The sequence below is a fragment of the Macrotis lagotis genome, chromosome 4 (assembly GCF_037893015.1).
Source record: "Macrotis lagotis isolate mMagLag1 chromosome 4, bilby.v1.9.chrom.fasta, whole genome shotgun sequence".
Taxonomy (NCBI): domain Eukaryota; kingdom Metazoa; phylum Chordata; class Mammalia; order Peramelemorphia; family Peramelidae; genus Macrotis; species Macrotis lagotis.
The window spans coordinates 248,559,036-248,574,209 of NC_133661.1; the positions used below are offsets into that span (position 1 = coordinate 248,559,036).

Here is a 15,174-nt window from a genome sequence, read left to right on the forward strand (position 1 = left end):
TATCTCTGTAAACTTAAACGTGACTCCTGCCAAAGAATCAGCTTTTGCCAAGGCAAGAATGGATGGTTTCCTAAATGTGTGTTTCATCTGTTCGTTGGTTATGCGGTGATCAGATAACTGATATAAAACTTTGAAGGCAACTTGGTTCAGTGGCTAGAGCCTGGGACTCTACTAATAAATAGTGTTCATTCCAGTCCTAGCTCTCCCACCAACTAGGATGCAAGTTGTTAAGCTAGTGATTGGCCATGCCTGTCTCAGTTTCTCATCTATAAAAATAATACTTAAACATAGTTATCAGAATGATTTTTGTTAAATTGAAAATAAAAAAAGAATATTTAAAATGCTATACAGTGGGGCAGCTAGGTGATGGTGGGGTGGATAGAGTACGAGCCCTGGAGTCAGGAGTACCTGAGTTCAAATCCGACCTCAGACACTTAATAATTACCTAGCTGTATGACCTTGGGCAAGCCACTTAATCCCATTACCTTGCAAAAAAAAATGCTATACCAGGTGAAATATTCCTATTATATAAGGCAGATTTTGCTCTTAGAATGAACACACTGAACCTTTAGCTGTTTCTTTTGTTTTACTAACCCTTCTCCCCACAGCAGTTTCTTTGCCATCACAAATGATCTAACACCAGGGTCCCTTCTTCTTTTAGCCTTCTTTCATCCCCAAATTATTATCCATCCACTCATTGTTGGAGTATTAGATTTGAAGTCACTTCAAATACTGATTAGTTGAGTAATCCTGAGAAAGTCACATCCTCTAACCCATTTCTTAATTTACCTCATATGATGTGTTGTGGGGATCACATGAGAAAATGTACGTAAAGGTTGGATCCCTGAGGGTGGTGATGGCTTGCAAAACTAAAAGTTTCATACAAAAGTCAAGTTATACCTCCCTCTTTACCAGGGCATGTTCTAGTTAGCTCTCAAGGCCTATCTAAACAAACTTCATCATGTTTTCTCTGAAGTGAACCCTCACAGTGTGTCTGTACCTCTTCTACAAGTCATAGGGTCTTAGTCATCTATTGCATTGGATCTGTGTCAATTTGCTGATGATACATGGAAAGTTACCCCTTCCTGAATATCCCACGTATCTAGCAAATGAAACCTTCATTGTGGTTCTTTGATTGTATTATGCCTGAGGGGAGATGGTGCCTCCAAAAAGCTAAGGCAGAATTCAACTTATTTATAAAATACCCCCAAGAACTAGGGGAATATGTATTTTCTCTCACCAGAATCTATTCCCATTGAATGTTTTTATATGTTGTGACCATTGGATTCTTTCCTGCTGAGTTATGTATTCTGCACCCCACAGAACAGTAACTTCACACTCTTACTATCTGCTCCTCTGCAGCCTCTACCACATTACACTCTGGACCTTCTTCCTTGCTTTGGGGCACTTTCTCACTGAGGTGTTTGTATTCGAGACAGCTGCTCCAACGGTTGGAGTCCTGGCCCCATTGATGGTGGCAAGTGAGTATAAAGCAGCTGCCTTAGTCCCCTTCACTAAAGAATGGTTCATATCACTCTGAGGGAACCTGGGCCTGAATTTGGGAGGGTAGGAACGAAATGACAAAAGGTACAAGAGTTAACATGTTCATACTGAATACTTGATTGATTGGTGACCTTTTCCTGTGTGTTTAAGGTTTCTCTGTCTTTGGGATGCTGCTTGGACTGCAGTACCTGGAGGTAGAGCGAGTGTCCCGGCACAAGAAGAGAAAATGAAACCCTGTGTACATCTACTGTTTGCCAGCATCACTTACCTATAGCTGAGCCTTTTCTCCCCACCTATCCTGATGTCTTTTCTCTCCTCAGCCTTCAGCCCCCTTTTCTACCCCCATTGTCTCAGTGTTTTGAATTGCTGCCACAACTAGGTTTCTCTATCCTGAGCTCTACCTTTATTTTTGGTTTCGTCCATTAATTTTACTTGTGTGGAGGGAAAATGAGAGCTGGATATTCTTAAGTTGTCATCTTTTTGCAGCATCTCTAATAAAACTTTGGTACTAGGGACCATATTGGTTAGAATGGGGTCCTTTCCCACTGGATCCAGGATTCTTCAAAATTCCTAAGACAATGACCCTGTGAATCAGTAAACCCATAGAAAGCTATGTGTTATTTCTGCCTTTGGAGAGGAAAGATCTATGTCTTATTGTAGAATTTATGAAAATTGATGTCTATGTAGGTCGTTTTGTAATAAATGGTAAACAAACACGTGCTTCCTTGGGTCTTTTTGCTCTAATTTCACCCAATAGAGCAAGAGTTCCCCTGCCTCACTTGCATCCTAAGGGAAGGAAAGAAAATATAGCCATTTATTCTGCTTCCTCATCATTAAAATAACCACTCTGCTTATTATTAAAGTAGCCCAAGATCTATATATTCTAAGGAATCCTAGCCTTCATCTGTAATAACAATGAGCTTTTAATTTCCTGTCTGCCATTCATTTCCCATGCACTCAGGAAACTCCTTCCCCAAGGTTTGACCCTATTTGGTTTTTCTTTATAACCTCAAAAAGAGATGAATAATTGAAAAGATGTGTTTAGGCCCTACACAAGTAAAGAGTCAACAGATACTTCAGGGTAAAATCTTGTAAACCAAATAGAGCAAACCCGTAAGGTAGCATAGATAGTAATAAGAAGGCTAGATGTGAAATCAGGAACACCCAGGTTCAGATCATACCTCTGGTACAACCTGTATTGTCATGTTGCTAACCAAGATCAGTAAAAATGAACATGACCAGGATAACCAATGAGCAGATTAAGGAGGATCACAGGGTAGCCAAGGGGCTAAGTGCATAGGACCTGGAGACAACGGAAGAATGACTATTAGACCTGAATGGCAAAAAAGGGCAAAGTAAGGGTAGGAAAAAAAAATCATGAATTGTTCTTTCTAGTATTTGTTTGATCATTCAACAGTATTGGATGTGTTCAAGACTATAGTAGCATACAAAAATAAAGATCCAGCACTTGCCTTTGGTCAAGAAGTTTGATATCATACAATTAGATCCTGAGCTCTGTGGCTTGACTCAAATTGTTGTTGAGTATTCAGAAATTAATGAGCAAAGTCATCAGGCAAGTTTTTTGTGATAGGGTTAAGACAAAAGTTGGAATTGAAATGTAATTGTATGGAGAAAGGTCTACATAAAAATCTCTTAGATTTTCATAAAGACATTAATAACACAACTACATTATAATGATGGCTGCAATATAATAACAAATGCTAAAAGGCAACTGAATTGAAGTTAAAATAAAATATAACACAGTGACTATTCTTAGCCCTAGACCACATTGCAAAACTTTTCTTAGTAGAAAAGGAGAGAGGGGACTATGGGTAGAGTCAAATTTTGTTTCTCTTTGTTTTAATTGTGAGAAGATATATTAGAATGTGGCAGGTAGAAAAAATAAAAGACATCAAAACTTATAAATAGCATATCATGTTTTATGTAGCTTGTCTGCTTGGAGTGTCAGATAGCCTTATAAGAATGCTTTAGCTGTTGTCCCCATTATTACTAATTAAAAAACCTGACACTTGCCTATGGTCACACAACAGGAAAATTGATAAAAGCAGGATTTAATCCTTTGTCTCCTGATTCTATCCAGTACTCTTTAACTAGTGAGTTAATAAAAGTCATTTCCAGAGAGGTATCATGATGTTTGAGCCCTTGTGTTAAGTGATTGTCACTTCAGATAATTGAGGCCTTGAAACATTTCCTTTCAGCAGGGCTGGGGAACTTTTTTTTTTTGCCAAGAACCATTTGGATATTTATAACATCATTCTCAGGCTATATTTGATCAAGCATTTAATTAATTCACCCTTAAAGAGCTGCTAGATTTATTGAATTTCAAGTCCTGCCGGCAGTTGCCTTAGCAACACCACACTAATATGACTGGTGGGGGAGGTTTCCTGCCCCTGCCTTATAATCTTGGCATCCTCCCTAATCCAGGTATCCAGGTGTGGGAATGAGGAAAAGCAGTATTTCAATTCAATATTTCCAAATAAGGATAAGATCAATATTGATTAGATGCTTAAACATCCTGTCATCACAGAAATGATGCTTTTTAGAACACTTTGCCAGAAAAAAAAAACATGCAGAGAACTAGCAACAGCAGGATAATCTAAATATTTTCTTTAAGATGACCTGGAATGAAGAGACAGCAAGCAAGATAGAAGAAAACTTCCATGATGTAATATTCAAATAATAGGGGCTTTGAAATGTTTGCAAATATTTCTGTTGGGGGAAGGGGGAGGGAAAGGAGGGAGCGAGAAAAAATGTAAAACTCAAAACCTTAAAAAAATGATTGTTAAAAACTGTCTATGCATGTAATTGGAAAAATAAATAAATAAATAAAGTTTTAAAATGTTAGCAAATAGCAATGATGGCCTGACCACCTTGGCATTCAGCAATACTGTGCTTAGTGAAAATACTCCATACCCTTTTTGAGGCAGAACTCAAAAAAGCAATGGCTTTGCAAACAGCTGCTCCTTGTTATAAATGGATTTTATTCATGAACCAGCATTGTCTGGAAAATGAAGCACAGCTCTTTCTGTAAATAGGGACAGGAGTCTGTGATGATGCCAATGGTTCCCTGGCTTCTCTAAAATGCAACAAGGTCTTGGGACTTTATTGGACCCTGTTTTCATTGATATAACTTGTCATAAAGCATTCCTGCCAAGTGGCAAGTTGGGGCTCCTCCAAAGTCAGTGGATTTTTGAAGAGCTTGAATCACCATACCCTTATCTGCTGACCAGATGCAATTCCCCATGGAGATGAGAAGGGCAACAGAGAATCTAAGTGTTGTTGTATCCTTGGTGCATATCCTGTCTGTATTAGGACAAATTCTGTTAATCGTTTAGAACTTGCCATTGTGCCCCAATATGAGTGCTGGTGTTAGACCTACCTCTAACAGGGTTCTCTTCTGAATAATAGGTATCCTATTCCTGCCTAAATGCAAACAGACTTCCCTCTTTTGAATTATCTCCAGTTTATCCTATTTTTAGCTTAACTATTTACCTGTTCTCTACCCTATTAGGCTGAGCTCCTGGAAAGCAAGAATTGTCACTTGTTTTTCTTTGTTCCATAACAGCTAGCACAGTGTCTGGTTTAAAGTAGTTGCTTAATAAATATTTATTGACTATTTCTCTTGGCCTTTCTACCTTCAAATCTACTCCACCATTTCACCTTGATTATTGTTCTCAGATATAGGTCTTTATCTAGCCTGCCATTTCCTCATCAATAAAATGAAGGCATTGGATCTAAAAAGGCCTTCCAATTCTAAGGATTATGATTGTGCTCATTTAATCAATTTTTTAATTTTAATTTTTAATGAATAGAACCCTTTATCAAATAATATCATCCTCCATATGAGGGACTTTTGAGAGACTTTTGATTTCATTGACAATAATGATGTAACCTACCACTGCACATGGAAACTCCTCTATTTTTCATGAGTTGACAGTTTAAAAATCCACCTGGCAAGCAAACTACTGGAGCTGTAACTCTATAAACTTAGTTAAGCTGGACTCCAGACAATACATTTTATATATACATATATATATATATATATATATATATATATATTCCAATATCAAAGGAGGCTATGACAAATTGGAAAGACCTACTAGGTTTTACAGTGCATTAACAAAACAGTGAAAAAAACAGGCTTCACCCATTCATCATGAAGAGTTCTGAGTAAAACATTCCTCCCCATAGTCAAGGCAGTTTACTTGGGAAATCATATTTTCTTATAATATTTTATCACAATTGTTAAATACATATTATTTCATCATAAATTATGGCAGTATTCAATAAACATTTTATTAAACTGATGGGCATAAGGAATTTTAAGCCCTTCCCCCTCTCCAAAGTTAGGCTTTTTATATCTATCGATCAATGATAGATAGATAGACAGATAGATAGATAGATAGATAGATAGATAGATAGATAGATAGATAGATAGATATAGCTTTCCCTGATATACTTTAACATTATTTTCCCCTCATGCCTTCATCAACACCTATTCACTTCTCAAAAATCCCCCGATTGCATCTTCACAGAGTGTTTCCCTAGGGTATGCCACAGACATACCCAAAAGTTGACTCCTCCAGGTCATTAGTTCAAGGATATCCTGCTTTTAGCAGGCTGAGATCAAGGAACTTGGCAATAACAAAGATTTTGCCAAATCCTTCACTTTTCATTATTCTCAGGAGAAGTCCCCATAGCACAAGAGGGGAAACTAAGTAGAAGGTTTGATGAGAGTCTGGTATAAGGTAATTCAAAGGGAGAAGCATTATATTGGGAATGTTTGATGGATATTATTGCTAAAAAAAGGGTAGTGGGGATTGCATGTATAATTTCTTTGCATAGATACTAAAGGTTGGATGCCAGAAAAGAGACTTGCCCAGATCAAAAACCTATTACCCCTACACCTTTACCCCTGCTTTCTTCTACCTACTCCTCAGAATATGTCTGAATTTCTTAGAATAGTTGAAACCATGGCAATGTGCAGGAAAAAAAAAGGATTACTGTTACCACCTTCAGTTAGGGACCCTTTGACTCAGGATTAAGCTACAGGTGAAGACCTATTTCTGCATATACAGCTAGAACTGATCATAAATTATTACACAGACACTTCTGTGTAAAATCTTTTTTTCCTTTAAAAACTCAAAATAGCTGAAGTTTCCAATTTAGCAGTCATACAACTTAGCCCTACCAATAATTTTTCCTTGAAGGACAAAAGGAAGTATCTGAAATAAGAGTATTTGATCTGATCAACTGAAGAAAGGCAACTTGGAGAGATTCCAACATTAAACAGTTTGAGCCTAGTCTCAAATATTTTTACCTATTCCATCCAATTACTCTTTTCTTCCAATGTTTGCAAGAGCCAGCTCTGGTCATTCCAGGAATTACTGGGTTTGGTTGTTTTCATCTAAGTAACAGCTAGTCCTCTCAAAGTGCTTCATCTAAAGTTCAAAAAGTCACAATTGGTAAGTTAGTTTCTGTAGGAACTTCCTTCCCATAGTGATTCTATAGGCTTTTTTCCATGGAAGAACAGGGTTAAAAGGGAAGAGGCAGGGATCCAAAGTCAGAACTTGGGCTCCACCTTGCTCTGCTGGCTTTTATCAGCATAGTCTCCACTAATTCAAGAGATGGCAAGAGTGGGAGAAAGTGTAATTTTGACCAAATCATCTCAACTCCCTAGAAGGGCACACCTAGAAGAAGGAGATCCTGTTGTCATGGTCATTAGATCCTAGATGGTTCTCTCATATGTCCACAATGAGGAACCTCTTGCTGGCAACCAAAGTGGTGGGGGGTAGGCCTGGTCATCTCAGCTTCCCACAGGTTCTCACACTTCCTCCTCTCAGAGGCAGTCATCAAGTGACTGATTTGGGTCTCTGTCCTGCTGGGGCTGCTCATCTAGGATTTTCTGTAAAAACAAAAACAAGCATGTCACGGAAGATGGCCATGCTATCAAGAGCTCATTGGGAAATGCTGTACAGTAGTGAATATATAGTACCCCACCGTTGCAAGGTGTGACATGGATGATTAATGATCATTGGATGCTGAAAAGAGAAGGAGCAAGAGAACCAGAAGAGCATAATGTCTGTCTGTCTGTCTGTGTGTCTGTCTGTCTGTCTGTCTCTCTCTCTCTCTCTCTCTCACACACACACACACACACACACACACACACACACACACAAACAAACACTGAGGTTCATTATGATACAATGACCATCACTAATTAGCTAGTGGGAGGAGTCTTTTGTACTGATGTACTGGCAACAGTTTACCCTCAAACTAGAGCAGTTCCAGTTCAAACCCTTTAGGCCTCCATAGTTATTCTGTGCAACTGTTCCAAAACACCATTTGGAGGTTCTGGACCCAGAGGATAAGAATATATATAGTTCTGGGGTGGCTAGGTGGTGCAGCAGATAAAGCACCAGCCCTGGAGTCAGGAGTATCTGAGTTCAAATCTGGTGTCAGACACTTAATAATTACCTAGCTGTGTGGCCTTGGGCAAGCCACTTAACCCCACTGCCTTGCAAAAAAAAACCCTAAAAAAAAGAATATATATAGTTCTAATATACATATATATATATACATATATATAGCTGTGACAAAGATTTAAAATTAACTCTTTTGTTTCACATTATAATAATATTAATAATAATTTTTGTCCTTTATTTTCAAAGATCACAACATCAAGGAAGTGATGCCATAACAAGCATGAGAATTAGATTTGAATGAGCAGGGGCTGTGCTAAGTCACCAGTCTCACTTCTTCCTCCAGAACCATTTGAATCCAGTGGCCAGTTAGGAATCAGGATGACTGGAAATGACCCTGGATGCTAGACAATCAGATTTAAGTGACTTGCCCAAGGTCAGACAGATAGTAAGAGCCAAGTGTCTGAGGTCAAATTCAAATTCTTATTCTTCTGACTTCAAGGTCAATGCTCTATCCACTGTGCAACCTAGCTGCCCCTTGTCACATTCCACCAATTAATTGTCTCTCCTGCCTCTACTCTTTCCTGATTCCCCTGGCAGCAAACCATGCTCCAGGTGAACCATAGAGGTCACTAGAACTCAGTGCATTGCTTGAGAACTCAAAAGTTTCCATTACACAATACATTTACATTTAACCTGATACATTCCATCAACTAATCTCCTAAATCTTAGGTACTCATGAGACCTTAGATATTCTGATATATTGGCCTAGGGGGTAACTAGGTATTGTACTGGGCCTTGAATTAAGAAGACTCATCTCCCTGAATTCAAATCTGCCCTTAGACACTTACTAGTTATGTGACCCTAGGCAAGTCATTTAATTGTTTGCCTCAGTTTCCTTGTCTGTAAAATAAACTAGAGAAGGAAATGGCAAACCACTCCAGCATCATTGCCAAGAAAATTCCAAATGGTGCCATGAAAAATCTGAAACAACTGAATAAAATTTAATCTATTAAATGTTGAAGCTGTCTTAAGATTTTTGGGATACAGTGCATATATATATATATATATATATATACATATATATATATATATATATATATGTATGTATGTGTATATATATATTAAATTTATAATTTATATTATATATAATATATTGTTTTTTCTTCATTTTTGAAGAGAGCCAATGACATCACAGTGTTATCTTGACTTATGTGTGAATTGGATTTAAGTGAGGCAGAGTTGCACAAAGTCAGTCATATTCTGTCTTCCACAGTTATCAGTTAGAAGTGAAAAGTCAAGATAACTAGCAATTTTCTAGAATGTAAAGGATTACCTTGCTCTAAGCACTCCACACTATCGTTTCATCCACCTTTATAGTCATTAGAACTAATTGTTCTCATCCACCCATTCCATGGAGCGGGGGAGGAAGTCTTCACATGCTTGGGTAAGCATTCCCCTATCTCATTGACAGGTTTGGCCTGTCAGTTGCCCTCAATCTGTTTTAGCCCATGGTTTTTACCAGCATTTGGCCTTTGCACATGCTACAGTTTCTTGGAACCACAATAAATCATATGGGTACCAAAGGTGGATGAATGAGCAGCTCTGAAAAGAGCTCAGCCAGCTCTCACACCAGAGGTGCTAGTCTTCTCTGAACATAAACATAGATAAACAAGATAAATACAAAAATACATACAAAGGAATAGTTTCTATAAGATATATACAAAGTCATCAACAATAAAAGGTAACCTTAGACTGAAGGAAGGAAGGTCTACAGAAAGTGAGGTTAAATCTCAGTTCAGTGTAACCCTGGCAACAAGTTACCCTGCAGTTCACATGACCCTTCTCCACCTTAGCTTCTTCATCTATAAATAAAATGGTCTGGACTAAGAACCTCAAAAGTCAATCAAACAATTCCTAAGTTGGAGGTACTGTGCTTTCAGTTCAAAGCAATGATTACCTTGGACTTGAGGCAAATGCCTTCTTCTGGAATGAGCTCCATGTTGTCCTCTGCCAAACATGAGCTCAATTTAAAAAAAAATGTGCTTTCCCAATGTCAATGTAGTGGCACTGGCACATGATACACACTTAAGAAATGTTTGTCAATTAACTAAGTCATCAGGTTAGACTGGTAATGACATCCAAGGACACTAACTAGCTCTCCTCTTCCCTTTCTGCTGCCACCTGCTCCCCTCGAATAGCTGAAGGTAAAATAATAACCATCATGATAAAGATAATATTTATATATTGTTTTAAGTTTTGCAAAGCACTTTACAGATGGCATCTCATTTGATCCTTACAACAACCTAAGGATGTAGATGTTATGATTATCCCTATTTTAGAGATGAGGAAACTGAGGCAGACAGGTGAAGTGACAAGTCCAAGGCCAAACAGATAGCAAAAATATGCAGGTTAATTTGAATTTAGATCATCCTGATTTTAGGTCCAATGATCTATTCACTGCATCACTGAAGGCCAAGAAGAACTTACTCATTCTAATACTTATCTTCAGAACACTGAGAAACAGCCCCATTTTTAATGTCCTTCACACCTTATTGGACTTTTTCCTTAAGCTGGTTTCAACTGATTACAAAAATTGGGCATAATTTGCTACTCTAGGTAAAGTTAATCAGTTTATTAACACCCTTATCTCCAATCTGTTTCTTGCTTCACTAATCTCTCCCTTTAAAGATTTAATAGATCCCTGACAGTTCGAATCCTACCTTATCTATAGCCAGTCTTTTCCCATATCAATCATCCATCCCTTCAAGCAGGATAGCCTGAAATGCTGCCAAATGATATGAGAGTCCTGGGTTTCAGGGCTTCCTTGATGATAATACAAACTAAGTTCTTGCCTTTACATGCCAGCTAATGAGAAGGTCATGGGACTGGGGTCTTCTGTAATAATAGTTACATGCCATTTGGTAGTGAGTGAGATCAGAATCTAAGAAAAGGAAGAATTTTCTCATTTATTCCTATGGAGGAAGAAACTTAAGGAAAGGCCCAGGTGAGAGCATCTGGAGAAGAACAATCTTTTTTCATTTAAGTATCTGTCAATTGATAATGTCTGGACTTTCCTGCCTCTAACCTCTAAATTCATTCTTTTTCAAAACACAAGCAAAATCATTTATTCTAATAATCCAAAATGCCCTGATTTTCTGATTGCCTCTATTCTACCTAGCCTCTAGGTAAGAACTCAAGGATTAAAACTAACCATGATATAATATAAAGATACATATACTCACATTCTTTGGTACCATATTTGCATTTTGCCTCCGAAGATCTGCCTTAATGAAAACTGAGTATAGTGGAAAAGAAGAGATATATAAAATCATTAAATAGTATATTACTATATGGACAAGTACAGAAGATATTTTCTCTACTAATAAAGGCAGTTTGACAGTGGAAGGAGTACTGGACTTGAGCCAAAAGATGTTGTAGGTCTACTTCATCCATGACACTTGTTTTTTGGCCATGGAGAAGTCATTTAGACTCTGAACTCTCAAGTCAGAAAGACGATAGTTCAAATCCTGCTTCAGACACTTACTAGCTTTGTGTGACTCTTGTAAAATTATTTAACCTCTCTAAGCCTCAGTTTTCTCATCTGTAAAATGGGAATAATAATAATAATAGCATCTACCTCCCAGGGTTATTGTGAGGTTCATATGAAATTCTATTATTCTGTAACAAAAGTGCTGTAGCACTTTATAAATTTCTAGGAGCTATATAAATGTCTGTTATCATGGTCCCCAAACTCCTGCAGAGGAAGTTTAGCCATCAGTAGCATTCTTGGTGAGCCTTGAGAGCCAATACACTTGATAAAAAGGAGGTCATTTTCTGTAAACTGATTAAATGCATATACACCTTCTGATGATCCTCAGACCAGGAACTCTAGACTAGAATCTGAGGATTACTGTTTCTTATTTTCAAACCCTACCTACTGCTGTCTCCCCCAGGAATGGCTCTCTAGGAAGACTGGGTGCCTGGAATACTGTTGTTCATATTTTCTTTTTGAAGAGGACCAGTGACATCACCAAGTGATGTCTTGACTTGGACGTAAATTGTTAGCTGTCTTAGCTGACAGCCTAAACTTCTATCATCATGCCAAAGAACTGGAAGCCCTAAGTATTTGGTGAATCCTACTTATTAATTAGGACAGCTAGGTGGAACAATGGATAGAGTACCTGGCTTGGACTCAGAAAAATCTAAGTTCAAATCCAGCTTCAGACTTTTACTAGCTATGTGATCCTGGACATGTCATTTAGCTCTGTTTGACTCAGTCTCCTCATCTGTAAAAATGAGCTAGAGAAGGAATTAGCAAAACCATTCTAGCTTCTTTGACAATAAAGCCCCAAATGGTATCAATAAGAGTCAGACACAACTGGAAAATGATTGTACAACAGCAACAACTTACTTGTTAAGAGAGTCCCTAAGGCAAGGAAGGCACACAGAAAGACATTTCCAGCTAGTGTTCCAAAATGGTCAATGATCTTGCCCTGACTGATGGTAAAAATGATCCCAAATATCTGGATATGTGGAAAGAAAGAAGATTGATGGAGAAAAAAAACAAATCACAAAACAAACAATAAAATCCAGTCATCCAACCAACTTTATCACACCAGAAAAAAATCCAGTTGTTTATGGAGGGTTTCAATCACAGCTAACCAATAAGAATGGTGTTTAGGACATACCTGAGCAGACACATTAAGGAGACCTGAAGACATTCCTTCTGATTCTGGGTATGTCAGTTCCACAGCAAACTCAAACCCCAGTGGGAGATATCCAGTCATGAAAAATCTATAGACAATATCACAGGAATAACTGAGACAAGAGGACGAAGTGGGAGCAGCAAGTACAAAGAATTCTGTCCTCTCCCTTGCCCTTCTCATTCCCTTTTTTTAAACTTCTTGCCCCCAAAAAAACCACATCATTTTCTCTATGTCATCTTCCTTATTCCAGTAGCCAGGTTCTTGCTGAAATCAAATCATCCCTATAAAATGTAGAAGGTCAAATCCCCTCATCATAACAAAGAAAGGGAATAACACAAGCAAACAAGCTTCAGATAGTCAGCTCACCCTCACAATTCAGGAAGAAATTCAGATGTAGAGACCATCAAGGATGAAGTCAAAGTTTATGGATGATACCAGAAAGCGTAGTATATCTAGCTGAAGCTGTGTCCAGAGATTTTGAAGGGTAAAGGAATTTGGATCAGAAAAAATTACTTATTTTCAGCAAACTAACTGAAGAAGAGCAATCCTTTCAATTTTTAAAACATTCCTCTGTGAAGGCTCCATGGGCTTTATCAAAATGTAAAGGGATCTGTGATACAAAAATATTGAGAAACCTTGACTTAATTCCTTAACTGAGAGATGTTATTTAACAGGGTTGATCAACTTGTCAGTATAATACATCTTGGTTATGGGGGGAAAAGGCAGGACCTGGAAAGCACATTATGATGCCTGAACTCTAGAGGAACATCTCTGACACAGCAAGGTGACTAAATTCAGACCAGTAACTCTAGACCAGAATCTCAGGATTACTGTTTCTTATTTTCAAACCCTACTGTAATGCTGTCTCCTCCAGGAATGGCTCCCTAGCAAGACTGGGTGCTTGGAACACTGTTGTTGTTCATACTTCATTTTTGAAGAGGACCAGTGATATCACCATGTAATGACCTAAATGTAAATTGGATTTAAATGAGGAAGAGTTGCACAAAGTCATCAGCCTCAATCTCTTCCAGTTTCATCAGAGTTCACTGACAAAAAAAAAAGGTTGAGACAACTAGAAAACTCCAGGGTGCAGTGGATAATCTTGGCATCTTTGACCATACTCTAAGCACTCCACACTACCTACTTCAGCCACCTGATTCATGGCCTTTGGAACAAATTATTCTCATCCAGAAGAAGAAATCTTCACATGCATGGGGTACAGATCCCTCTAAATCACTGATAAATTGTATACCTATCAATTACCCTTGTTAAGCCCATTTGCCCAAATGGTTTTACCAGGGTTATGACCTCTGCACATGCTACAGCTTCTTGGAGCCAAGAGAAAGCAGGTGGATACCAAAGGCAGATGGATGAGCAGCCCTGAAATGAACTCAACAAACCCTCATACAAGAGGAGCTAAACCTCCCTGAACATATCCACAGATAAACAAGGTACATACAAAGAAATATATGAGGTAACAGTATCTAGGAGATACATACAAAGTCAACAATGCAAGATAACCTTAGACTGAGGGAAGGAAGCCCTACAGAAAGTGAGGTTGAACCAAAATTCTGACACCAGTATAACCCAGAAAGTCACATGACCCCCTTTCACCTTAACTTTCTCATCTATAAATAAAATGGGCTGGATTAAGTACTTTGAAAGTCAATCAACTGAACATTTACAGTTTACAGAACAGACCAGGGAAGGAATGGTAAGGCAAAAGCAAAATTCCCTGCAATGAGCAGAGATCAGACAAAATAATGTTTTCTATTATCCCTCACCAGTGATTTTTTAATAAAATAATTCTGAGAAATTTCTAAATATAGCATATAAACCTGGAATAGAACCCTAGAAAAGCATCTAAATACTCCTAAGACACCAAGAGGAGCTCTGAAAAAGAAATATACTGGTATTTTCTCCTCTTCAGCAAAGTAGACCCAAGGACCCTTGACTTGTGCTACCCTTTCCAGCAGAACAAACAAAGGTCTTATTTGTAAAGGACATGGTGTATGTATGTCATTTGGTCATATTACAAATTGGAGAATGCAGGAAGGAGCAGGTATTACTTTCAAGGATGCTAAGAGAACATCACCTGCCAATTAAAATATATTAGATGTAACTTACCCCAATAATCCTGCTGTGAGGAACACAACCCATAGGTATCCAAGGCTCAAGGTTGTAGAATATACCACCATGCCCACCAGCGCCATGAAATAAACCACCACTGTTGTCTGTCTGGAATTAGGAGGCAAGAGTCAATAGGAAGTCCCCATATTTTTCTTGTTGAGTGCTGATCAGATTTGTACCTTGTGAAGCATATTTGACAGGTATAGTTCCTAGCTCAAGGGGGTTCTGTCCTCATAGGGGCAAGTCACTTAGGAACTAGGAAGAGGAAAGCCTCCATACACCAAGATTTTTAAAAATGATTTTCACATTTTTACAATAATCTTGTGTGAAAGTAAACATACCCCCCCCAAAGATAAAGAAACCTCAAGATAAACAAAGTAAAGAGAGAA

The 15,174-nt window shown here is 38.1% G+C and overlaps 2 protein-coding genes across 6 annotated transcripts in view; one reads left to right on the top strand and one right to left on the bottom strand.

Annotated features, from left to right (window-relative positions):
• ERG28 (ergosterol biosynthesis 28 homolog) overlaps window positions 1–5,182 on the top strand; it is a 29,305-nt gene extending 24,123 nt beyond the window's left edge. For all 5 annotated transcript variants that reach the window (XM_074235685.1, XM_074235689.1, XM_074235687.1 and 2 more), the window contains 2 exons: window positions 1,363–1,481; window positions 1,654–5,182. In XM_074235685.1, the coding sequence (XP_074091786.1) occupies window positions 1,363–1,481; window positions 1,654–1,733 (199 nt within the window). In that variant the 3' untranslated portion in view covers window positions 1,734–5,182. The remainder of the gene's footprint in view (window positions 1–1,362; window positions 1,482–1,653) is intronic.
• A 613-nt stretch (window positions 5,183–5,795) lies between these two features.
• Window positions 5,796–15,174, bottom strand: part of FLVCR2 (FLVCR choline and putative heme transporter 2) — a 71,759-nt gene continuing 62,380 nt past the window's right edge. The window contains exons 6-10 of the mRNA XM_074235684.1: window positions 14,783–14,893; window positions 12,638–12,743; window positions 12,361–12,472; window positions 11,192–11,244; window positions 5,796–7,429 (exon numbers count right to left, since the gene is read on the bottom strand). Of these exons, the coding sequence (XP_074091785.1) occupies window positions 7,364–7,429; window positions 11,192–11,244; window positions 12,361–12,472; window positions 12,638–12,743; window positions 14,783–14,893 (448 nt within the window). The 3' untranslated portion in view covers window positions 5,796–7,363. The remainder of the gene's footprint in view (window positions 7,430–11,191; window positions 11,245–12,360; window positions 12,473–12,637; window positions 12,744–14,782; window positions 14,894–15,174) is intronic.